Here is a 27,304-nt window from a genome sequence, read left to right as displayed (position 1 = left end):
TGACATCCCAGGAGTAGCATTCGCATGTGCACAGTGCTGGGTAAAGCTTTGTTATAGTCAAATCTCGTTACAACGAACCCCACATAAACGAATTTCTCATTTACGAATATTTTAAGAATTCCCGTCAGATAGCCTATATTTTCAATGTAAAAATATTTTGGAACTACGAACTTGCACACAACGCATATTTCAGAATAATGTGGGTAATTTGATTTCGCCCTTATAATGGAGGAACATCAGTTTTACGAATTCGGCAAAAAGTAACAGAGTCGCAACTCTCTAGTGAAACAGAAACGGCTGTTTCTCTGTGTATTCCCTGATAGCAGTAGCTACCATCACAAGAATGTCGAGTGCTAACAGCTTCTATGCTAACAGCTAGCGCCACCATAAGTCCCTGGTTCATGCTGTGGTTTAATGTGCAGTAGCTTAGTAGAGCTAGCCGCGTTTGCCTCTTTTCTCTCTGGTTGTGTCGGGGGACGGTGGCCGGTCAGTCGTTTTTCACGCTAATCGCGTATGCGGGCGGGTATTTCTTCGTTGCGGATTATTTTTTAGCGAAGTTCATTCGAGATATAAAGATACATGTAGCTAGCGACTAAGCAAAGAAGAAGCCAGTGAATTCATTGTCTTTAGGGACGATGATCACGCGAAGGAAGGCGACTGTGGCACACCAAACACAGACGATCAAATCGTGTCGAACATTGATGTTTTAGTGCGCATGAACAAATCTGCACTTTTATTGCTCGGTGCAATGACGTACCCGATGACGTGTTGTGCAAGGTGGAAAAGGTAGAGGCTTTCCTAAGCGGTCGTGCATGCTGCACGCGCGAGATGAAAATAACTGATTTAGCTTTAAAATTAGCGCAACATTTTATTGTGAGAGTTTACCTGTCTGCAAACGTGTATACTGCTAACGTGTGTCATTTTCATTCCTGGATTTGAGCAATGGATTATAAATGCCAGTTTTTCATTTCAACGATATTTCAAAATAACGAAGGATTTTTGTTGGTTCCGCGTAATTCGTTATATAGAGATTTGTCTATATAGTATTCTGAACGGACATTTCTGAACAAAATACGAAAAATCTGCATTATACCAAAATAAAAATACTTAAAGATGTACACTAGGGCGGTTAGAAATGCCTGAACACCTATTAAAGCCAAGCTTTTAATGCCTATCTTGCGCCGTAGATCCTACCACCAGAACACAATGCAGGAAAGCCAGCTGTACGCAATCGTTTGCACAAAAGACACATGACGGTGGTGATGGTGATAAAACGCTAAGCGCTTCGAGAAGCAGACGCTCACCGTGGTGAAAGGGAACCTGGGTCTGTTACGTTATGAAGCCGAAATCTATCTGACTGCGCCATTCCGGCAAGGTCGAAGCAGTTCAGATTTCCGACTTCGAGTTTGACTCAGCTTGCAAGGAGAAAGCTTTGCGCTTGAACCATCGTTGTCTTGAGAAGGGAGCTTTGAATGTGTTCCACTCCTTCGCCAGCATGACGCTCAGCTAGATGGGCATGCTTTGATTCGGGTTCAGCAGCTCCGAGCATAGAGATTCTCAAAGCCCCCCGCACACTTCGCCAACTGTGGTTTGTATTGTAACCGTCTCAATGGTTATTTTTATCATCGGCATTCGCTGCCTGTCGCAAATTCTGCTGTCCGCCAGCGTGTGCATTTCCTCCCCGTCATTCACATTTTACCGTCAGTTGCCGCGCGATCTGTCCTACACTGGTGTCACAATGTATTAAAGCGAAGCTGTATGTCCTCACGGAGCGGTTGTACGCCATTACGCCCTGAACGAAACCCAACTTTGTCTTACGATGATGATGGATGTTCGTGGGTGAGGTGAAAAAAAAACACCTCCCGTGTCCGGAATAAAACCTAGGACCCTCTCGTTATGAGTCCGGCGTGTTTCCCATTGCTCCATTTCCACATGATCGAAGCGGTTTTGGAAAACTCAGACAACCAAATAATTCGTCACGAGAAGAATGGCATTGCTCTGCGTGCTGCAAGGCTGTTAGCCACAATACGTTAGGCCTAACTTCCCATTTTGAGGTTTAGGACGTTAGGCCTGACATCACACCTTGAGGGTTTACCACCTCAAACCGGCACCCAGTGAAAAAGATGCTCACGGAACGCCAAGCAGCAGGTATCGATTCGCGCCCCAATCGCAAACGTTAGGCCTCCGGAGGTGACCCCCGAGAGAGGCTGTGGGTATTATAGAAAAGTGTGCGTACCTCTGCAGTAGCACATAGTCGCAGTGTGAGATCGCCCAACCAAATGATCTATCGCGAGAATGCTTCGCGTGCAACCACCAGCGCCGACAGACAGAGGGTGCATGGTTTGTTTACAACACGTACAAGCGATGACATCCCTCCTTAAAACACTGCGTCATGGGCGTGTCTGCCACCGCTTGCCAACCTTTCTGCCACCCTCTCACCAAGCTTAGGGGCGATGCGGACGCAGTGCTGGCTCAATGGACGTTACCCTCTTCGCACTTCCTCTATCATCTCTGTTCTTCTGTCGCTGACGGTACGAGAACAACGGCGCAAATGTTTGCGACGTGCCACCATATTGCTTACAGATGAATAACATAGGGTGCACTGGAGAGTATGGGGTTCCTTTTTTTAAGTCCAAAGACTAACGTGGTAGGGCGATGACAAGACTACCTTCGCCAACGGTAGCAATTCCACGAATTCCAACGGAACTTTTAGAGTTTTTCTTTTTTTCCATCCTCCTTATTTGTGACTTTTCGAAGTTCTTTGGAGCAATCACAAGGTACCCACGTATCAGCTGATTTCATCGGCAAGGGGTGCCTTTGACGCCATTACGTCGTTGTGGAAGTCGACGGGGAAGCAATTCTTGCAGGCATTTACAACCGCCGCAGCTTCAAGTTTGTCCGTGGTGCCAGTTTTGACAGTCCCAATGTGGGTACAAAGTTTTTTCTACTGACCACTACTATCACGTCGAAGGCCACGACAAAACACAGTGTGTCAAGCACAGGTCCCCTACTTTTTTACATGCTCTCATAAACGCACTTCTGTTAGACCCGCTGTTTAAAATATCCCGTGAAGCAAAAAACTTTAATTGAATTAGAAGACACACACGGCTCAGCAAATTTCAAAACCACACAGGTAAATCACGGCTTATGCTGTAGCAGATCGGCAAGTGACGAATTATTCAAATTCAAATTCAAATTTTTTAACATCCCCAGACATTAGAAGAGTTGCAATGCCAACAATGGACAGATTGGCAATACCAGCGGTAAAGCAAGCTCTGTGTACCTATTTACAGTTACTTCACCGATTGCCGCAGATAGGGTAATCCATCATGTATTTTCACTTTCACCTGAAATGTCCGGTACATTTTAAATTCTTACTCCCAGAACTACCATATCGGACAATGGGCATGAGCTAAAACGCGCATTCTTTCTAGAAAGTACGAGTTGCACTGTCACTTCCCCTCCCACATCTCGCCCTCTTCGCTGCACCTCGCTGCACAAGTGTCGTCTAGTGCATGCGAGTTTCAGCATTTTTTACGTTGCGTTACACTTTATGCGAGTTGTTTGCAAAAAATGCGCGGTACTTTTCTTCTTTTAATCAGCGGAGAGAGAGAATGGCTTATCGTACGGGCTAGGTCAGCCTGACGATTTCTGTACCTTGCTCCGTCAGATGGCAATGGGCAATGTATATTTAGTACGAATATACATTATCACAAGAAAAGATAAATGGTGTTTCAATCGGTAATGTTGTGTATGAATATGCTTGCGCTACCTGAGGCAACTATTTTAAGCGAAGATTCGGCAGCCACACTGAAGAATGCTTGCCGGTATGAACGCGAAAGCTTTATTGTACCGTGGCTAAAATGTTATTTTGCAACGCTTTTACACGTAATACGTGTATTACGGGTATTACGTGTGCTACCTGCTTTACACGTATTACACGTATTACATGTATTACATGTATTACATAGATGGTACTGCAATGTCACTGGTATTTCACGTGTTTCAGCCCGTGCACTCTGCAAGCGGGTCATCTTGCTCTGCGGCGTCGTCGGGGCTTTTTAGGTCAGTTTGCGGAGCGTGATTGAGAGAGCATTATGCTTTACCGTGGGGATTCTTATCAAACACTCCCTTGCCATGGAGAACGTCACTTTTTCGGAGAACGGGCACTGAAACCACCTCCACACATCCACACATCCAGTGTTTAAGGTCACGAGTGGCTTCTTGGGCAAAGAAAATTGAGTAAGTCTGTAGGCTTGGCGTGTGCACGTTGCTTCCACCACGACTATAGTGCACTCAAAACTTCACGAGTGGCTGTTGGACTGGAATATATTCATGACGATCCAGGGGAGTCTTTACTATTAGTTCTTAATAACTGCTGAATAATCAGGAAAAAAATGTTATGACCGTATTCTTGGACACATGTCCTAGAGTAGTTACACACCTCTTGGTGAGGTGGCTTATTCAGCGAAGCATGCTCGAAGGAGGAGCTGCCAAGTCTTTTGGTGTAGCTTTCACAACTTTTTCACGGCAGTATCTCCGCTTCCTCCCCCTTCCCTGTATCGTCGCACAACGAGTGCCTTTCTAGACGCTGCATGAGGTGACCAAGCATTTCAACAGAAGCCTCTACTTGATGGTCATACATTTCCTTTATGCTGCTATGTGCATATTAATTTTTCCAGTGTATACGAGTATCTTCGCGACATGTTCACAAGCTCCACCATTTAACAACGGAAATAAGATGAAATCTTGCGTGATAACGGAAAAGATGGGAAAATAACTACGACTCATGGTGATGCGCTACTTACAACTTCAGCAACATTTATCTTGTTTTTAAAAAATGACGCCCACTTCCCCTCGCGGGAACCCTTGTGTGCTGCGACGCTGAGGGTGGTTCAAACGCAAGCGGAGAGCAACCGTCGACCGAAAGGCCGCCGGAGAGCGGCACACCGGTTATATGCGCAGCGCTCCCGAAGGAAAGGAGACCGCGGAGAGAGAGAGAGTGCCGCGGCTATGACGCAACACAATCCAACACAATCAACTTTATTCCAATCCAATCCAAATCTAATTCAATCCAATCCAATCGAAGTCAAGCGAAGCCAAGCCAATCCAATCCAATCTAGTCCAATACAATCGAATCCAATTCAATGCCCCTCGCGAGAGAGTGTTCGCTATTGGTGAGGAGAGGGGGAGTGGCTGCGGACAACAACGGACGCACGCGGACAACAACGGACGCACGCAGGAAGGACAGGGCCGCCGACAAGAGATGCTCTGAGCGTCGCATCTAAAAGTCTTCAAAAGTCACACGGTGTTCTCAACATTTTGGGAAAATTTGTTGGTCACAGAAGAATTGAAATAACAACATTATCACTGTGTGAAACCCTTAGTAGACGCCAATAATCTCTTCCAGTTTACATAAACCAACATACTGACAACTAAAACATTCAAAAAACAAAAAAGTAATAAACATAAAAAACTGACCGCAAATGTTTTATACACCATTCAGCCTTTTCGGTTAGGTTAGAACTGCACAACTCGATTATAACCTACTTCTTCATTGGAATTGCACTCCATGTGAAATCAGCTCCGAAAAAAATAATGTTTACTTTGATTAAAAATGGCCACAATCAGGGCAGCATTTATGGTTATATGATGTAATCCTAGTGCAGGTTTCCTTTATCAAGTATGTGGCAAAAAATTGGGCGGCATGCGATAATGATGGCTGAACCGACTGCAGCATGGACAGCCTGACGGGCTCAACACCAGGACATTTTTGGAACCCCGCCCAGAGCTGGGACGATGTGGACGTGATTCGCCGCGCCACGGACCTCCCCGTTGTTCTCAAGGGAATCCTGAGAGGTATAGTATTTCGAAGTTAACATCCACGTAGCGTAGAGCACGGCCTCAAGGACCGTGACATCCCGCTACAAAAAAAAAAAAACTAGCTTTCTAGCGCTTCACGAGAGCTGAAGCTGAGCCTTAAAAAATGGCCGGCACTTTCGATAATCCCTAATGCGAAATTTTAGTGCAGCTGTTGAGCTGTTTTCACTTTCAGTTTACGTTGAGGCGAAGGCTTGTATATAGATATACACTAATCCCTCATTATAACGGAATCGCTTTACTAAAAAAAATGGCTTTATTCGAAATATCGTCTGGCCCCAACCCAAACGCATGCATTTTAGGCCGCATTACTCGAAGCGGGCGAAGAGCTGGACCCGCTTACAGCGAAATGGCGAGCGGAGGCGTTACCGAGTGGCGGCGACCCAACGGCGAGTCAGGAGGTCAATATGGCGGGTTTACAAGCTGGTGTTACCCCGAAGATTTTCTCGAGCCAGTCATGCTCAATTTGTATCATCTGACTTAAGACAAATGGTTCAAATATATGGTAGGATGATTGAATTTTGTTCCTACACATTTGTGGATGGCGTGGACGTGACTGTGCGCGAATACTGACACCCGAAGCGTAGAATTAGAAGTGTTGTCGAAAGCGGGACACCGAAAAACTCGTTTTGCAAACTTCACGGCTGCATACCTCGAGAAAAAATTGCCCAGAGATATTGCAAAGCCCCTAGTGTAAAACCGCTCAGTTTTCATGATTGCACTGTTTATCCACAATTACCCGGTAATTGTTTTTTTTTTTTTTTTTGAGCTAAACAAACACAACCTCAGAATCAAGCCATGGAATTTGCGGCGCTTTCCAGCCCAAAACTCTCGGAGCATTGCGTGACGCCGCCACCCCTGCTACAAAAGTGGCCACTGCCTTCTCCTCCTCATTCGCTAAGCAGTCTGCGAGGCGTTCGGACGCCAGTCACTGCTTGGTCAAATTGGAGGAGGAGTAGCTGGCGCCCGGCAACAACATGAAAGAGCCGAAGGTCACTGGCTTTTTTTGCTCCTGAATTAAAATTTTGCTTCACTGAATATATTGCGTTTTGATTCATCGCAGTTGTGGCGCAATTAAAGCTCAAGTACTTTAGTTTTCTCGATTGGTCGCTTATATCAAAATACCGTTTATAACGAAATTTTTCTCCATCCTGATGACTTCGTTATAGTGAGGGATTACTGTATCTGTATGGACAGCGACAGGAACCCTCTGCGTCGGCGGGGCGAACGATTCTTCTCGATTACAACGCATAGCTGCTGCTTCGGCGGCGCGCACATTTGGATTTTGGCGTCTGCGGTGCTGAACGTCCGCACAAGCAGCTCGTTTAGCTGCAGCGGCAGTCGACGCGCTGCTACTTTGACTCGGGAAGAGATCGCGTCATGGGGAACGCTTGAAGGCGACCGCTACTGTGGCGTTATTTCGAAGCCGGCCGCCGCCGAGGAGCATATCTCGCGCGGCACCATCGGCATGCCATATTCCTCCTCACACTCTCGCCATACCTTCTCCACCGCCTTTTACGTCGCTCTCTCAACGATGACGTCTTGGTTTTCTCGGTTACAACGAGGGACGGCGGTGAGAGATGCTCCGAAACCACAAGAGCGGGCACTTTACGAGCTGCTCTCTAAGACGGTGCGGATGGCATCTACGTTTAGGCCTGAAGATGTACAAAGTGATTTCATCTCTTGGACGTCAAGGAAACCTTTTGAAACAGAGTTGCTGCATTTACACTTCATGATTTTTCAGCACTGATGTACAGTGAACAGAGCAAGACAAGGCACAAGGGTCTTTACTGGCCGCGGCACAGGAAAGGCAGAGGCCATTTGCGTTGGTATGGTTTGAGATGGGGCCCTTGAAGGCGGCTTCGGGGTGTCGGTCAGCTGGAGCTTGATTGCTTTATTGTCTACGTTTGAAAAAGTTTATTCTCTTGCGTTGTGGCCGGGTGGGTTCCTTTTTATTTATTTTTTCTGATAACAGAGCGACAGGTGGAGAGAAAACGTTTAACTAAGATGTAGTAGGTGCTAAAGAAAAAGGTGGTAAACAGAATTAGGGAGCTCCAGGGTAGAACCTTAATTCTAGTACCCCGCATGCACCAGCTCCTTCCCTTGCGCTCTGGATCAGCTCGAGGTAGTGTTGATGTGACGAGATGGTGAGGCCTGCCTCCGATGCCAGAACGGAAGCGTATTATGTAATCCTCGAGGTGTTTTCGCCTGAACATATTTTTCTATAGGACCAGGGTTGCACGTGCAGGAGTGAACGTTTCCCCGTATTCAGCACAGTCTTTATTTATTCCCGCTTGCCTCCTACGATAAATGTCTGCCCATCCAGGTTTTTGGGTATATGTGTTGATTGGTATCCTGCACGTTGAGTTTGCGATTTATCGAAGCTGATATGCTACAGTGGCTAGAATAGGAAAGTGTGATTAGCGGCATGCAGCGCCTGCCAGGAGCTTTGAAGCCGCCGATAGGGATCCTCGAGGGGGCGCGTGCGATCGTTTACACGTCGCCTGGTGAGGGGCGCGTGGATCGTCTGCAATGTAATTGCCGCTTTGACCAGAGAGGAGCACCGCTTGTTTCAGGTGCCATAGCAGGTTTGAGGGTGCATTAGTGCCGCCAAATCAGAGCCACAGTGTTTTGCCGGGCCGCTCAATGGTGTACAAGTCCTGCAAAAAGAAACTGCCGTTGTTTGGCGTTCCGAAGGACGCGCGACTGTATTGGCGCAGTGGCGACGAGCTCAGAAGCGGCCGAGAAGCGGCTGAAGGAAGACACCGCTATGTGCGAGCTACACTTCGACATAAGGAAAATATCCTGGCACATTGAACATACCATGAACGGAGAAGTTGTCTCAATCTACAGAGGCGGGCCTCGGTTGCCCCCGAAAAATGTGCCCACGTAAGTTCCCAATCTTCCGTAGTACCACCCGAAACAACTTTTCCCAGAAGGAAGTGTCAAGCGAGAAGCGAACCCGCGGCCCCACCCAGCAATAAAAACGCTAAGGATGGTGACTCCCTTGTGAGTGCGGAGTTTGAAGAACCCCCATATATGCTCCTTTTCTGTCAAGAATTTGACCCTATATACTTCGGCAACATGGGGGTAAAACCAACACGCTGAGTGTTTCGCCCTTCACAGTGGCTTACAGTGGGTGTCGCACTGTGCAGGATAAAGTCAAAGCCCGTACGTGTACCCTTCCAGACATTAAAAGCATTTGCGAAGAAACTGACATACTGAAGAAGTCTGCCACCCTCCCCGTCCATGACTATCAAGTTTTTTTTGGTCCTCTAGCTGCACTTTTACACGAAGGCATTGAAAAAGAAGAAGGGATGCCTTGTCGGGAAAGGAAGAAGGGCTTAAAGCTCAATTGCCTCACGGAACAGCAGAATCGAAGGTCGAAAACGCCTTTCCGAAGGCTATTCGAGAAAAAAATCCTTGAATTTTTTCACACACATAAGAAGCAACTAGCAGCGAAAGGCAAGGCCCATTGAGCAAAGAAAGTTGATGGCTTCAAAACTGTCATTTTTAACGACTCATAAAAAAAGCCCCAAAAGTGAGCATTTTAAGTCGGTTTGTAACGAGCACGTAGAAAATAAAATGCGGGTTTACCAGTTACCAGTCCACAATTCTCTGATTTGTGTTTCATAAGTGTCCGAGCCAGCCTGCTATATCCGGCTGTCAAAGCGCGTCCAGTCGGTTGTAAACTTCGATTGTAGAAGTTCTTAAAAAAACCACGATCATTTTATCTCAATTTGCGCGAGCACGTAGAATAGCTCTCAAAGAGGCTTTCTGGATGTGTTGCTGCCCGCGAATACATTTGTACTCGATAGTCTGCCGCAATCGCAGCGAACGTGTAAGTAGGGAACTATATACAGGAACTCTACGTTAAGCGTGTGACAGCGCCACCTGGAATTTCCTCCAACAGCGTAACGCGTGATTGCGCCCGGTCATCCCACTTTCCTATTCTAGGCATGTACCCATGCTGCACAGGGAAGGATGGTGGTCCTAGGCGTAGGAGTGCTGGACGTTCTCCATATTTCTCGAATATGGGAGTGTGGTACTCGTGGTCGCAGTGAGCAAGATATGAGAGTTTGCGTGGTTTTTAGTCGCCTCCGTGCACCCCTTGAGATCATAGTGTCGGGATGTTAATGTAATGTGAACTTTTATTTTGAGGAAAGTGAAAACTTATGCGTTCAGGTATTTTGCCTGCGGCAGACATTGTAGTATTTTTTCTCAGATTGCGTAATGATATCTACGACACTATGTTTGATAGATGCAGACAGTGCGATATTACCGCTGCCTGGTTGAACCTCTGCTTCCTAAAAGCTAGGTACGCCCTATGCATTCGAGTTACTTTTTTCACGTTCCGCAACAACCCCGGTTTCTGAAAGCGGAACACGCACACGAAGAAGAAGTGTTTTTTGCAAATTCATTGCCGTTAGTTTAAACGATAAAGAAGGCATGATAATGAAGCGTTCTTGCCAGCAAACTCAGGTCTTGCTTTTAAACCTGTGCTTTAACGCGGAAGGTAAAGCGGTTTTTGGGTATACGCATTAGTGTGTGATCATTTTTTAGCCTACACTTTAAGTCTACAGCCTGTCAATGTTACGTCGGGGGACGGTGTTCTGTGAAGCTGCATGGTTGCAGCTTTTCTTTTTGCTGAGATTTTCACCTTTGTAGCAACATTGGCGGAAATAAACCATCTTGAAATTCTTGAAACATCTATCCCGGAAATTGCGTCTAATGTAGCCATGATTATAAATTGTTGTGCGGCACAGACTTCCTCCTTATGGAGATTACGTGGTAAAGACGTTAGCTTGTGTCTGACATATATTAGCTTCAAATATGGTTTCCTACCTTTCTTCGTTCCATACAGGTGATGACGCCGTCGAAGCATTGAAACACGGTGTCTCGGCCATCATCGTCTCTAACCACGGTGGCCGCTACATGGATGATGCGTGCGCAACGGTATGGTACAGGAAACAATACACATAAAAGCTGAATTGAGTGACATATCTATACATTGGTTGGAGTATATAAAGATCTCAGCAAGGCTTAAAGGTGTCGGAAAATTTCGGATCACCCGATCATGTTTACGATACACAGCAATTAATTTAGTGATTGTGATTGTTCGGCGTAGGCTTTTTCCACACTGGATACTGAGGGTGAAAGCATTTCCACGTTCAATTTTGATTGTAAAATTTGTTTGCAAGATCAAACACGAGCAAAATTTAACAGCCCTACCGCCAGAGGCAGCAATCTGTGTCTTTTCACGATTTCCGTTAAGCTACTTTCGGTGGATAATATTGAAGGTGGTAGTTCACGATACGCGACATTTCTCTGTTCGAGAAGGCTTCTACTCTGCCCTTGGAAAAAGAACCGGTGGCCCGAAATTTGAGCATGCACCACTCGTATCAATGGTTGTATGGATGAAAACAAACGATAACGCTGGAAAAACATTCCATTTCTTCAAACTCAAGCATGTAGTGAACCTGGGTAGGGAATGCACTTGACAGTTATTACGGCAGTGTGGCATTAATATATTTATAAATATGGCCTCCTTTTTATTACACATTTAAAAATGGTGTTTTAATGCGTCTGAAAAGGTTTCTTTACTAAATTCAGATCAGTGATTAGGTTATTGTACGCGGATGACATGGCTGCTGTATACGAATGGGCATCTACCGCCACACCAAATTACAAGGTTCACACGCAGTCCTGACAGTTCAGGAGGAACCATTGTGAAGAAACTTGCATGGCCCACTCCCAGACTCCTCAGAACACAAAACCATTCGTGAGAGGTGTCATATCACCAAGCTGATGGCCATGTGGGGACGTATCGTTCATTTCTTGCTTTGCGCCGACAGTTTTCACAACGTGTTCTTTTAGTGTCTATGACTTTGTGCTTGTCCTGTATATAGATATATGTTATATAATCTTTGATAGACTTCTTAATATCGCTGCTTCCAACACTTATTCTTAACGCGCAATTGTTACCAACACACTACTAAAACTAATTCCCTTTCAAACTGTGTCTTTGAAAAACCATTTTCTTTGGGTAAAAAAGCCTGTAACTTCGCTGTGTATCTGTAGTTCTTCTGCAAAAGCTGTCGCTCTCAATAAGTAATTTATTTGGGTACTTTTGTTTTTTTGTCTGATGCGCTTTTCTGTTTGTTGCCTACTCTAAAATAGCGTTTCTCCGTCTCTGTAAGCAACGTTATTGTTTAAAAGTTGTAGAAAACTGGTGTCCTCAATACATTCAAAGTCGGCCCCTGCTACAAGATACATATTGATTTAAAACGAGCACACACAAGCAGAGTATCTCTCACATAACTGATATCTTTCTCCAGGTGCGAAAATTTCCCATAACTTTATCACCAGTACGCAGTCGTGTTCCTTAGAAGGATACAAAGGTAAACAAATATCCAGGCTAGAAAAAGCCAAGGATATCTAAGGAGCTGTAACTGACGCAGTTGGGGAATGGCGCATGTTGTTACGAGGGAAGCTAGACTGTGGTCCGGTGGCGATGAAATAGAAGTTTATTCCAGGCTACAAGTTCATGAACGAGGCCCCAGGCATTTTCGTCGTCCGGACGAGCGTTCTGCGGACCACCGTTCTCTACCGCTGCCCAAAGACGACTCCCCGTTTCTCTCTCCTCCAGAAGTCTCGAGTCGCGCACACCGCCACGGCCACGTGGTTCCTAGAAGCCGGCCTTCGGTCTCCGTTGAATCCTCGACCCGCTGTTCTCCCGATTTCGGCGGGGCGCACACGTGTTTCTATTTTACCGACTGGACACACAGCCGGCAATCTAACACACTTGTCTCTGTTCTGCCTTGGCTCCCCTCCCTGTGTCTTTTCGAAGCGACAGGGATGCGCAGGAGCGCCACAAGTAATGACCAAAGAGGTCCCCCAGAGTCCCGCACGCAACAATGTGCACAAATCTTCCCGAGGCAATGGAAATATACGTTTTTACGGGGGTTCATGAATAGCCACGAGCCTATGCAATGCAAAAAGATGAACTGACACAAAAATTATAAGAATAAAGAAAGAACGGAGCTGAACTTTCAAAACCGTATTTATGGTATCCAAGCTGTACATTTACTTTAACCGCATGTGTCATCACGAATTCGGTGTCACTATACAGCAAAAAATAAAGGCAAACCATCGCAAAGAAAATCTACTTGTATACATATCGCATCGGTAAAAACAAAAAAATCTAAAAAACAATCTATCGAGATCCAGAAAGCCACTTTCGTGTTCGTTAGTAGGAATACTTTCACACATAAGGCTGACGTGGCAATTTTTTGGAGGCAGAGCTTATACGACCAGTGTTTCAGGTATTTTGTTTTTCCCTAAGAACAAGAAATCCCGAGGCTTCACGTGCACGAGGCGCTCTATAACGCAAGACATCGGTAAAGGAATGTCCTGGTGTTATCGTGCTATGCGATATGCTTACGGCACCCTTACTGCCACGATCGGAGAAGTCGATGACAAACATCAATATTCCATTACTAACGACTCGGCACAAAATACATCTCCAAAATCAGGGTGGCCATCTTCATAGCAAACACCGAAGCGTCGTGGTGCGTGCTCGTCAAACTTATCTGCTCTTTACACTAACATACGTAGCGTAACAAGCAAGCGTATGGCTCTCAATTCTATCATTGACACATGCGATCCTGATATCGTAGTTCTAACGGAAACCCGGCTGAACCGTAACATTCTTGATACCTAGATCTCTGATCGACCTAGCAGTTACAGATTATATAGATGTGATCACACGCAAAGGCATGAAGGGGGAACACTTACCGCCGTAAAAAGCAAGGTTACGTCATCACCGATACAAATTTACTCGTCTCTCGAACCAAATTGGGTGCTCATTGAAACTGGCTGCAGAAAAATATTATTTGGAGTATGTTTTATGCCCCCCAGTGCCCCCTCCGCGGTTACGGACGAGCTACGTGACGTAATTAATAGGGTCATCACCCGCTTTCCGACTTCTCCAGTTTTTCTTCTGGGAGATTTTAATTTTCCCCAGATTGAATGGGCCAGCAATGTAGCCATTCCCCCATCGTGTTCTTCACAGGCCAAGGACTTCTTTCATATGTGCTCAATATTTAATTTTTCTCAAATTGACACTGAGCCTACCAGGATATCCACGTCTGCTTGCAACATTCTAAATTTAGTGTTGACCCCTGCCCCTGACCTTTCTTCAGGCATAACATACATTCCTGGCCTTAGTGACCATTGTTTCTTGAACTTTACTGTTAGTGCCAATGTTAAACCCCCCAAACATACCACTAAGTTTATTAGTGACTACCGCGCAGCCGACGTTGATGCAATTAACGCCAATCTTTGCTCATTTCTTGATATCTTTATCGCTGGCTTTGAAGTACGCTCCGTTCACGACAACTGGGATGTGTTTATAGGAAAGGTGCACGAACTAACAAACAAATATATTCCCCCAAGAAACATATTTTCAAATCCCAATGCCCCCTGGTACAACCGGAATATCAAAGGTTAGCTAACCGAAAAAAACGTTTTTACCGTTCTGCAAAAAAATCCCCAACCAATGAGTGATGGCTCGCGTATGATGATGCATCTAAGTCATACATTTCTGCTGTTAAGACCGCCAAAGTTAACTTCTAACAAAACACGTTGCCCTCGATGTTGTTAGAAAACCCTAGAAAGTTTTGGAATTGTATAAAGCGATCTCGCTAATAGATGGTGAGGGCAACAAGGTTGCAGACGAGGATGGTCCTACACTCTTAAAATTAACTTCCATAAGCAATTTCTCTCACTCCACTTTCACTGATGCCTATCAACTTCCAGAGATTCCCGTTGACGAATACTCTCCTACGCTGCCCCTCTTGATAGACCCAGCAGACAGTCTGCACATAATTAATTATTTGAAAATTTATTCTTCTGCTGGCATTGACGAAATCAATGTGAAGTTTTTAAAAAGCACATGCCAGTACTCTTCGATATTCCTTGCTAAGCTCTTTCAACAATGCTTAGAATCAGGATTATTGTCTTTTGAGTGGAAGATGGCTAAGGTGGTTCCAGTCTTTAAATCCAGTAGGATTGTATCACCTAGCAACTATCGTCCGATATCGCTCACCAGCATCCCCTGTAAAATTTTCGAACACATCATTTACTCTAACCTTGTACGATTTCTCGAATCCAATTCTTTCTTTCAACCCGCTCAACAAGGCTTTCGTTAACACCATTCCTGTGAAACGCAACTCTTATCATTTACCCAGAAAATTCATGTTTGTCTTGACGCGCGTTCATCCGCAGATTGCATATTTTTGGACTTGTCGGGGGCATTTGACAAGGTATGTCACCTATTACTAATGTTAAAGCTCCGTAGCCCGGATCTCGACAGTAGTTTACTCAAATGGATAGAATATTTTGTTATTAACCGGAACCAATTTGTTTCAGCTAATAATTTCAACTTTTCCCCTGCAATAGTAACATCTGGAGTCCCACAGGGTTCAGTTTTAGGCCCTTTATTATTTTTGATATATATTAACGACATTCCTAATTGTGTCTCATCCCCAATTCATCTGTTTGCTGATGATTGTGTTGTAGTTCGTGGAATTACAAATGGCGCCGATGTAACTACCCTGCAGGCAGACCTAGATAATATAGCTACATGGTGTGATAACTGGCGAATGGAACTCAACATTTCTAAATGCATGGCCATGGGAATAACTCGTACTTCAACGCTTACTCCTATGTACTTTGTTAAAGGGATACCATTAGAACCACTCGCGTCATATAAATATCTAGGAGTCCATATCACTAATAATTTGAAGTGGGATATGCACATCGATAACATTACCGCTAATGCTAATCGTACTTTGGGCTTCATAAGACGTAACTTCTCACAAGTGCCATCATCCAGAAAATTTCTTGTTTACAAAACGCTTATAAGGTCAAAGCTTGAATATGCCGCCTCAATCCAGGATCCTGACCCCACTTTTTTTATTCATATATTGGAAATGGGTCAAAACAATTCTACCCGTTTCATTCTTTGCAACTACACTAGAACTGCCAGCATAAGTTCTATTAAATCGCCGCTTAATTTACAAACCTTACCGCTCCGTAGAAAATTTTCTTGTCTGTGTCTTTTCCACAAAATCTACCATCACCCGCTCTTGAAAAGAGAATTCAATCATGCCCCCGCTTACGTGTCTGAACGACTTGACCATGCGCACAAAGTTGCTGTTCCCTCGTGTCACTCTCGTTTTTACGGTACTTCATTTCTTCCACGGACTTCAACTGACTGGAACCGCCTTCCCGCCACAACAGCTGCTATAAATAACGTTAATACATTCAGGTCTGCTATCCCCAGTGAAATTGAAACCCCTAGCCTTGTATAACGTTTTTTTTTGGCCAATTACCCCCGTTGTATTTTTTGGACTAGTACTGTTTAAATCCTCTTCGATGTTGAATGTTATTGTTTTTGAGCCTACTTGAAATGTACATGTATTTTTCACCATTTTTATTTTTATTCCTTGTACTTACCACTCCCCTCTAGAATGCTTCGGCCGTGAGGGTACCTGTAAATAAATAAATAAAATACTATCCGGTGGTCTGTAACAAAGTCGCACGCCGTTCAACACACGATTTGAATCTGGGCCGTATACGTCAAATCGCTTGAATACTCATAAAGGTTCGTATGTGCAAGTGCATATCCATCTTGCATACGCATCTTGGGTCTGTGAAATCAAAAAAGGCACCATTTTCAACGTCAAAGCAAGAGAGACCGTAAGCTTCTAGTTTTTATCGCTTGGATATCAATTTTGAGTTTATTCGTTATCAAGTGGAACCATTCTGAATTTAAGGACAGTCATAATAAGAATGTACGTGTTCGTATACGTCTTTCCGAGAAATGATATCCGTCGACGCTCAATAAAGGTAGCATTTGCTCCTACTTTCCCTAAATTCTATGCGCTAAATGGCATCACTGGTCATGTTGGTTGTTTTCTGGGCTTGCCAACGATGAAACTGTGACCACATTTAGTTTGACACATGGATTGTTTGCATTACATTGGTACATGAAACTGCGGTGCCTTGTTAAATTAGGTTGGATGACCAAAAATGCGAACGTTGAGGCATCGACATTTTTTGCCTACCTTTATTTGCACGCATGAACTCGATGCTGTGGACATCTTTTTTTTGCCCTTCTTAAACGTTGTACATGTTTTATTGCACAGCATCTGGAGTGTTTATTTGCTAGAATCTTTTGCGTTGCTCCGCAAAGTTTCGCGAAACTTCTTTTTGGGTGCACAAAATAGACTTAATCACCGACCAATTTTATTTTATGTTTGGTTGGTAGTCGATTCGTGGGTTTATCAAGTGAAAAATAAAGTTCATCGTCCAGATTGTGCGTGATTCACTGTTGTAAGGTGCACTCTGCAACTCAAATGTTCTTTGTCAACGCAGCTGGACGCTCTGCCGGAAGTCGTGAAGGCCGTGGGCGGACGTTGCGAGGTGTACATGGATGGCGGTATTAGGTCCGGCCCAGACGTGGTCAAGGCCCTGTCTCTGGGGGCCAAAGCAGTCTTTATGGGGCGACCCATCCTATACGGCCTCTCATATAACGTGAGTATGTGCAGAAGAAGGTGTGGCACCATGTGACCATTCAACTGCGTCCTCAATGGGATGTCAGTGTCACCTTGTTTTAGAGGATCATGTAGACATTGCGGTAATAGACGAAAAACAGCGATGTGCCGCTTTTTCTTCTCGCGCAAGGACTCGAGGAAGGTACGACAGTGACCTTGCTGGGCACCTTGTTTTTTTTTTTTGCTAATGAATGCATTTCGCTCAACGTAACACACGTGTTACGGCAACCAATGAACATTGTTGGTACTGCAAGTTTCAATACCGTGCTTTACTGTGGTAGCTTGTGTCTGGCTGCTGTTCTACTTTGGCCCTGTTGTTGGCCCGCCGATCTCAAATTGCTGTGGAAGAACCAAAAAGTGGCAAAGGTCTTCAGAATTTTTCGAGCACCGAGCTTAGACAAAACATGAGCGAAATTGACAGACGCTGGTGAGGCTGCCTAGCTTCCGTTAGTCTTCGAGCCACTTGGCGTTGGCGCGTCCGAATTTACGCAGGGAAGTGGTTGGTCAAATGATAAACACATAAACGATAAAATATTTAGGATGTTTTCAGGGATAAAAGACCAAGTTAGGAATGGGCGCGGTCCCGGTGTAGTTTTTTTCTCTATCGCACACCTGCCTGAGACCGAATTACTCATCCCACGAGGTATATGTCGTTTATTGGTGGCACAACGGAGACACTGCCAGCGACTGATTGGAATACTTACTTATACGTGATGCCAACATCAAAAACACTTGTAAGTAATGACTGGATAAATTTAATGAGCTTGGACACATCTGTGCAACCACTGAGTGCTATATGATCAAGCCGGCTTCTTTTTTTTATCGACATGTGGTCGAGCATAGCGGTTACGAATTTGGTTGGACCTGCAGAAGTGTGTATGTATTGTAGGCGTCACAGGTGGAGTGGGTTTGTGATTCATCACCGTGTCTTACCTTGAAAGGCTTAAGTGACCTGATTCTAGCGTCATGGCTTTCCCGTGGCAAAGAAAATATTCTCAGTCCTTTATTCTCAGTCCTTCTTGGTCCTCCTTTACTCAAATGTTATGATGTTTGTTGGTTCTAGCACCCTCGAAAGAACTAACGTGAAACGCACGCGGCTTCCACGATAAGTAATTTTACTGCTTGTGCATTGTAATCATCGTATTTGTGGGAACGTCTCGACGCGTACCTCGTCTGTTGACTTTCATTCACGCTTACGTTACGCCATAAAACCCCATTCCTGCACGCAAACGTACCATTCTCATGCTTTCACCGTTTTCACTTTTCCCAAGTTCTCACACCACTCGTCCATGGAATTAGGGTACGAGCTCGACGTACGTGTTTTCAACGCTTCACATCCTAGTCACGCTTCAGCTCTATTTTATTTTCCTGAAGGGTCACTGAAGTTGTTTGTTTACATTGTGGGATTACGTGCGCAAATTGAAGTCTGGAGTCCCAAAACCAGAAGTCTGGGTGCGTTTACGCAAATGTATTTAAAAGAAAAAGCGATTCGAATCTGCTGCTCTCATATCTGCATCCTGCTTGACGGTTTATTACGACGTTTCATATGACGCTTTAGTCGCGGCTTGGCCTGACTGCGTTTACTGCGCTGCCCGGCGACCCCCCTCCAGAGCATAGAGTTTCATACTAATATATACTAGAGGGGGATCTGGCGCTGCCTTCGCTGGCCGCCCTGGGAGGCGCCATTGCAGCTAGCGACGTTCCTCGGCTCCTTAGCTTGGTAAGCCACATGGCTTCTTTTTCGTCTTGAAGCCAAAATTAATAAAAATGGGTAATAGTGTTTTTTCGTTAATCTTGCATAAAACTTCTAAATATTCTCTGACAAATACATCTTTCTGTAGCTTTAGTTTTATAATATTAAAACAAATTTGATTAATATTTTGCAGTAATATTGGTGCATTTTTGCAGCCAGAGGCAACTTTTCAGCCTGTTAGTGAGCCATGCCAAAAATAAGTGGAACGTGCCTGCGGGTACATGACGGAACGCTCGCTGAACCGCGGCTCCCCTAGACAGTGGCGCCAGATTTCCTCCTAGTGTATATTAGTATGAAACTCTATGCGCCAGGGCCAGTCGGACGGCCGCCGACGGGTCGTCGCGATCCGTTCTCTCATTTAAAACTGAGCCCCGACAAGATTTCTTCCCGGCATTATGTGGCTTGATTTCCTTAGTTTGTAGACTGTATGAACAGCCGATGAAGTCTAGGTAGGTCCAGCCTAGCGCACATGGGCCTAATGCTCTTCGTTGACTTCGCTGCATTGTATCTTCAAGCGGCATATGCCTGTGTGACTGGCACGCTAGTAAAAAATCTGAAGCCAATAAAGGCAGGAAAAGAGTAAAAAATGGTAATATAGGTCACAAGGAATAAAAATACATGAAACGCTTGATCGTTAGCAGTAAAACCAAGGTACCAGAAGCACTTTTTCGCTGGTTGATCCAGCAGACACCACATTTGCGATCATTTTTACGGCGTAAAGGAAAGCATTCGCTGGTGATCATATTTTTTTTTTTTAGGGGAAGGGGGGTAAGCTTACTGCGCAAGTGTTATTCAAAAAATTCTTTGCTTAGCAGCTCGTAATGCTGCAATCCAAGAAATATACAGCAAAATACATGCCGGGGCAAGGGTTTGAGAAGCACACAATATCTTTTCTTTCGCCCATCACTGTAATTTTTTGTAGTTCAGTGGTTTGGAGAACTACGCAAGTGTTGTCACGCTGTGAGGGTTCGAATCCTGGCAGGCATTTTTTGTTTTAATTGGCCAACTGCCAGTCTCCTGTCAAGGAGCCTTTTAGAGAGGAGGCAGTCAAGCTCCGTAGGTGCGAGAGAAGCGGCTCGGAAACCCGCACACCTTGGCTCTTCCATCGTAATTGTATGGAACGATGCTTGCTCGCCAGGATTGCTGCTAGGAGGTTTATCCGATTTGAAAGGCGAGTCTTGAAGTATCGCTAATGCCGTATCACAGATAAGGTCGGAAGCCATTACGAGCTGCACCGAACCGAAACTAAAACCAGTTTGAACAACATTCCAAGGATAAACCACAACAACTACATTTCGATACATATGCTTGTTCTATTAAGGGTAAATTCCTTCCTAAAAAATAACATTTACACACGCGCAAGTGCATATGCATGAATTTAAAAATATTGGACATCATCCAATAGCATCGCAAAAGTAATATTGCCCATTTCGTGCCTCTGGTATACTTATTGCAGCCGCCGCAAATATCGCGTGGTAGTTATTCTTCTTTCTGGCTATGTAGATTGAATATGGACTTATCTACCGGATAAGAGATGAAAACTGCGTTTATTTGATCACATCTAAGTAGTGAAAACAAAACTAGGAGTTTGGCAAATTCACTCCAGTGTCCCTTTATTGACAGCGGGTAGGTCTTCGGATTGCGTTTTATAAATCTCGGAAGGTATGACTTCTCATTGGATGGCAGTGAAAAACGAAAGTGTTCGTATGTCGAGATTTTCACACGCGTTAGCCTACGCAGCACCCAAAATTAGATCCGGAGCCCTCCACTACGGCGCGCCGCACATTCCCTCATGTGTTTCTTCGGCACATTGAACCTCCGAAAATTAGAAAGTTTTGTTTTGTTATCCTCGACGTAAGATTGCTGTCACTGCAATAAATTCCGGTGTTCAGATGTCTGTCTGATTTGCTGCGCTGTTGAATAATGCCATGCAATTAATTTAGCGACAAGGAATTTAACCATCTATGTAGAGTTTGATTTTTTGTCATTCATTATTCACCTCAAAAAGTACGTCGAAGGCGAGCACTTTCAAAGTGGCAGTTCACGTCGTTTTCTTTATGGAACTGAGAAAGCCACTTCAGGTACACCGCTTTGTATGTTTTGCGTTTTACATGCTCCTGTTTTACGATTTCCAAGCTTTGTACTTGATCTCAGTAGTGCCAAGAAACTCTCGCTGCTGTATTACGGCTGTTTTTTGTTAACGTAGTATTTTACGTGAAAATTACTCAATTGTGGGCTGAATAACTCTGGCAAAGCACGTTGTACCTACAACTGCTCTTGGTCGTCATGTTTTTGTACGTTGGCATGCCTCATAGTGGCACCTCAAAAGTTTAGGAACAAGCAGAAAGCAACAGTAGAAATAAAGGCTTTCCAGAAACCAAGACGTTTATCCCTAAGTTATTCATTAATTTTGTTTCAGGGCGAGGATGGAGTCTCCCAAGTGCTGAGGTGCATTAGACGGGAACTGGACAAGTGTCTCGCCCTTCTAGGTGAGTCGTCGATATTGGTTATCACCTGTAAAGACATAACAGTGATGTATTACCTGGATCCCAACTGTTCAAGTTATCTTTGTCCAATCTCGAGTCACCAAGAATGGTGGACGCCTTGTTTAGGCTCTGATAATTTATGCAAAAACGGCCTTTGTATGTACATTGCTGAAGACGCTCGCTGCCATGAAAATAAAGATATAAAACAACCACGCTTATACAGGGACGCGTACAAGAGGGGCAAGGAAATGTCACGGAGGCAACGAGGCAGGAATGGGGAAGCAACACAACCTACCCCTGTCTTCACATCGCAATCCTCATAACTAGTTGATTGCTCCCAAAGACAGAACTCTATATAGCTGCCAATTTTGATTATTTACGCCAATCCAGTAATGTACACTCTGACAATCGCTCCAAGAATTACGTACAATTTTTTTCGAATTTCGGTGCCTAAGCCCGAACTCTTTTTACTGAACCTTTACTTTTCTGAAATAAGGATAACAGAGAAATTTTGTGCCGAAACATGAGTTGATTACTCCTGGGGTCGGTTCATGTCAAAACTCACAAAAGAATAACCATAATTTACAGCCGTGTACATTCCGAAATGCCCACCGAGCATTACTACCCAAACAAATAAAATGAAGGCAGCGTAAAAAACAAACGAAACAGCCGCAGTTTTTACGAGTAACTTCTCTGGCTCAATGTAAAGCTTTCTACGCATTTAGGCTATAGTTTGGTAATTACTAGGCCTAGCCACACAGCCAATATTTTAGTACATGCGAGTGCATAAAGGAAGCCAAAAAAATTTAACAGGAGTATGTTTGCTACTGACATTCATTAACAACAATTATGCTGTATGCAGTAACGTGACCATGGTCGGGTCTATCAATTCATGCCATATAGTTTACAAGCAAAAGTTGGTAGCTGTAGTTTCCCGGCTATGCGTGCCAAAAAATGCCGGGAGTGCGCACCCAACTGTCACTACTTTAATCGTGTCCTTGGGTAAAAATATGGTGCGCTTAGTCTTCTAAACGGCTTCTGAAGCGAACTACCAGTTTATATTATTTTTTTTGTACCTCCCAACACGCATGTACACCTCACAGAGTAATGGGGAAAACGGCAAATTTACCACAAAATGTCGATTACAAAAACAGAGGGGATCCATTCACATTACTTTGTACATTGTCGATAATACATAATAAATTAGATTGATTTACCACTACGCTAATGACGTGAGTTTTATCTATGCTTTGAAACAAAGATTCGGCAAAGTCATCGCACTGGCTAGTATTTCAAAATAAACTAATCCAAAGAACCCGTGGCAAGGGACACCATAGTAACACTGAAAATACCGCAGCCAACTAGCGTATACTGCAACAGCACCATCATAAATAAAAGGGCAAAGCCGATACTGTACATTGCGAGAGAGAGTGAGGGAGGGAGTGTGTGTGTGTGTGTGAGAGAGAGAGAGAGAGAGAGAGAGAGAGAGAGAGAGAGAGAGAGAGAGAGAGTAAAAGTGTGTATCACGTAAAGCAATAGGGAGGAGCCCTCAGTCCAAGACCCCTTGAGCATCAACAGCCCTCATCACCAGCAGCCTCCGATCATTGAGTTCGGAGGTGGCCAGAGCTCGCTCCCAAACATCGTGAGATGAAAAGGACGGACTGCGCGAATATAGTGGGGCACGGGTGCAGCCCCTAACTATGTGAAATAGCGTCCCGGGAGATTCGCAGAAGCGGCATAGCAGGGAATATAGTGTGTCGTGCAATAAACTGGCATTTAGTGGAATGCGGAAAGGTATTTGTACTGAGTACATTGCGATTGTTGCATTATATATATAGCTCACCACTCATGCTTCATCAGCTGTGCCGAGACGACGAAACTGCAAGGTTTGCTCCAAAGAGCGGAGTTGAATATTATCTGGTCATCACCATTAAGAAGCTCTCAATGATACTGGTGAGGACGACTATGATGGTGGTGAACTGAAGAAAGAGGAGGAAGAGCAAAGTTCTGTCAGCTCATCTTATTCGCAACTTCCAACCGTGTTCGGCCTGACTTCCCTACCACGGCTGGCTGACCACTCGATCGAAAAGCTGATGCCCGGCTTCCATGTCCCTGGTGTACATGCTCAGAAAGAGGGCGTGAACGGACGCGTATAGAACTTCAGGAAGGTTGTTTACATAAGCGTCCTGGAAGCACTAAGCACACATCGCCGCTATCACGTCAACAATGAAAGATGATCTGGCACCAGAAAGGTTTAGCTCACAGCCCTTGCCCTTGGAATCAGCTGAATTTCTTTCAATTCGCAAGTTCAAGAAAGTGCAAAAATAATATTACGATACAGTCGAGTCCACTTATAACAATATTGAGGTGCCATGAAAATATTATTGTTATAACCGATTATTGTTATAAGCGGGTTATGCCGTAAATAACAAAGAAAACGTGACAAACAAGAGCATTTAATGAGGGTAACATGATAAACAAGGGGTAAGCACCAGAGGTAAGCAACAAGAGGTAAACGACGCTGGTAAGCACCAGACTCGGAACACGTGCAAACGGCGGAGCTGGAGACGTGGCCAAATTAGCGAAGAATAGGGGAGGTCGGCACAGTGCACACAGCGCTGCTGCTGCGGCGGCTTAGGCGCCCCGGTGCTTTTTCTACAGGTGGCGCACCCTAAGAATGGACTGCCCCACTGCCCGTAGAGGCGCCCATCCGGTCCTTTTCCCACTCCTCCGCGTCGCCGCGGCAGGCGAAAGCAGCGGTGGCATGCGAGCCTCTTCGGCGCGCACTCGCCGCGTGCGAGACCAAGTGCGCTATCGCCTGGCCGCTGCGCGTATGCTCTCATGCCCTTTTGCGTAATAGGCGGGGTTGGGATGGCATTGTCGCAGCGTTTTTGCATTTTTGTTTCGTTCAGGGTTGGTTCCAGTGCCAACATTTAATTGTTATAACCGATATTGCATCATGACAGCATTGTTATAAGCGGTTTATTTTGCCATAGAATACAATGAAAAGCTGATGGTGCCGCGGCTGTCCATTGTTATATCCGATATATTGTTAAAACCGGTATTGTTATAAGTGGACTCGACTGTATTCGTACACAGCACAGCCCAATCTCTCATGATGCACGAATTCAGGGAACCACAGAGCATGCTTTCAAATGATGGTGTCGAGCACGGACCACTGACTGGGTGTGCCCGAATGCATTCATTAGGGGGTGAGGCACCCAGGTTTCGGGGTCAACGAGACTTCACATGACGGGCCGTGTGAGGCGTGTAGTTCAAGCCGGCCACTGGCTGCATACTTGTCTGCTTCCCGATACTCTGGCATAGCTTGGGAGAAAGAAGATACTATAAGAACTAAGCCTACGACGTTCAGACAACAACGCACGATGCATTAAAAACCCACTGGTCAAAACAGCCCTCGAAGCACTCGCCATACAGTAATGTTCGAGCTCTTCCGCCGTCAAAAAGAAGTCCCGAAGGAACGGTACCACCAATCGTAAAGCAAGTACGCACATCCACAGGAACAACCAATAATGCCCTGTTGTAAGTGTCCACGCGACCACGCCCCATGCAAAGGCACATAGCGCGGGATTGTGATGGACTTAAAATGCCAGATTGAAGCACCGCTAACAGGGTGCGGAATTTTTTTTTAGGAATACATAACGCCAGGAAGCGGAACAAGAGGATCCTGGTCACATTAAACATATTTCCCGAGGTTGCCGAGTTCTTTTGTAAAATTACTATACTTGTCCCTCCTCCTGTAAGCGTTTGTTGAACGAACCGAAGCTCTTGATTGGTAAATAAGAGAGTCCAAAGATAGCACGTTAATGATTATTATTACGCGAAGAAGGGTAGTCAAAAGTTATCATTCCAACCACAGTAAGGAGAGGCGTCTACCACTCATATCAGCTTCCCCATTGGAAACCGATAAGTATATGTAACGCAGCACAGACGAAACAACAATTTCTAGAAACATTCTACATGCTCATGTTATCATGACGCTACATGCGATGATATGAGGTAGGCCTAACGTTTCACATTCGTATGCACATCTTCGATACATTTTAGAAACTATAGGCATGACGTTTTACAAACATTCTATCACGTACATCTTATATGCATTACAGATCATGCGACGTTCGGAATTAGTGCCGAGAACGGGCGTTTGCGGTTAATGCTATTTCCGCAGTCAAAAAAATATAACTGCATCGCGAGAACCGCTATAGGAAACATTGATGAAACGTTTCCTGTCCCAAAGGTAATCGACACCTTTTTCACATTTCTTACAGAATGCTTCCCGCAAGCATCTCGCGCGAAATCACTCAAACATTTCGAGAAAGTAACGCCTCTGTATTGGTGGTGGTCATGGTGATGATGTTTATTAACGCGCGACATAGATTTGCATGGCATGCCGGAAATTTCTTCCCGGATCAGCACCTTTTTGCCGTTGTGGGCGGAATATCACCAGGAGTCACTGGGGCTTGTGTCCCTGAAAAACCCGAGGATCAGGCGCAAAATGTCTCTCCTTGTGATGCAATGGCTTAAAGGGAAAATGCAATTGACCAAGGAGGCATGCGAAACTCTCCTTCGAATATCTTTAAACAGAGCTGACCGCTCCATCACAAGCTCTTGGCCGTCCATTAAAAAAAATGCCCTACGTCCCCTCTTACACCACACGTTGTGCCGAAAGGTGAGGAGATAAAAATACAGCCGTAATTGCAATGTAGCGCAAACCACTCATGAATGTATTAGTGTCCTTTTTTTCATTGCAGAATGACATTTTCGCAATAATTTAATGCTTTGTAATGACTCTACCTTTTCGCCATCCCTGCAGGTTGCCCAGACGTGAAGGACCTTAACCGGCACTTCTTGATGCGCTATGGCGCTGGCAGCTGCGAGGCCTACCTTTAGCCATCCGGCCGAAATAGCACTTTTTAAAGCAGTACTTTATGTAGGACAAAAGACCAGCCGGATGCAAGGAATACAAGGCGCTTTTAATATCGGTGGTGCACTAAGGGTTTCACATACAGAAATATCTTTGAGTTACCACATGTTCTAGAACATATGGGAACCTGTGAATAAGAAACCACTCCGACTGAGTGAAAACAGCTCCCAAGCAACTCTTTTGAGAATAATAAAGTTTACCCTCTCTCTCTATCTATCTCTATCTCTCACAAATCAAGTTTGGTTTTATTTATTTGTACAGAGACCTGAAATATGTTAATAAACATTAGTTAGTTGTACAGTAAAAAGGATTACTAACCAGGACCATGCAGTCCAAATAGTTAGGCAGCGTTTTCATAATTTAAAGCAAGAGATATACGCTTCAGTAAAACATGTTTCATATTTAGAGCGCAAGCAGACTTAGCAGAAGAAACAGATAACAGAAGCGCTTTGTATCAAGTATTTCTTTCATGAAAACTCCCACAATTATATTTAATCCTTCCTTCACAATTTAAGGTATGCGCAAAGCTCAGGGCGATAACATTTGCTTTTCATTTTGTTATCCCGCGTGACCCCTCGAGTGTGGCCTCCAAAAAACTTGACTTTACTGGCCTGTAGTG

The 27,304-nt window shown here is 44.7% G+C and overlaps 1 protein-coding gene across 5 annotated transcripts in view; it reads left to right on the top strand.

The window, feature by feature from the left end:
- Positions 1-26,895, top strand: part of LOC144175814 (2-Hydroxyacid oxidase 1-like) — a 61,290-nt gene extending 34,395 nt beyond the window's left edge. For all 5 annotated transcript variants that reach the window (XM_077704813.1, XM_077704814.1, XM_077704817.1 and 2 more), the window contains 5 exons: positions 5,738-5,859; positions 10,745-10,836; positions 17,323-17,481; positions 21,674-21,743; positions 26,575-26,895. In XM_077704813.1, coding sequence (XP_077560939.1) covers positions 5,738-5,859; positions 10,745-10,836; positions 17,323-17,481; positions 21,674-21,743; positions 26,575-26,651 — 520 coding nt within the window. In that variant the 3' untranslated portion in view covers positions 26,652-26,895. The remainder of the gene's footprint in view (positions 1-5,737; positions 5,860-10,744; positions 10,837-17,322; positions 17,482-21,673; positions 21,744-26,574) is intronic.
- The last annotated feature ends 409 nt before the right edge of the window (positions 26,896-27,304 follow it).

This window comes from Haemaphysalis longicornis, unplaced genomic scaffold (assembly GCF_048455015.1).
Source record: "Haemaphysalis longicornis isolate Haplotype H1 unplaced genomic scaffold, Haemaphysalis longicornis Haplotype H1 scaffold_3, whole genome shotgun sequence".
In the NCBI taxonomy this organism is placed as follows: Eukaryota; Metazoa; Arthropoda; class Arachnida; order Ixodida; family Ixodidae; genus Haemaphysalis; species Haemaphysalis longicornis.
This window is presented reverse-complemented; position numbering and strand designations above follow the sequence as displayed.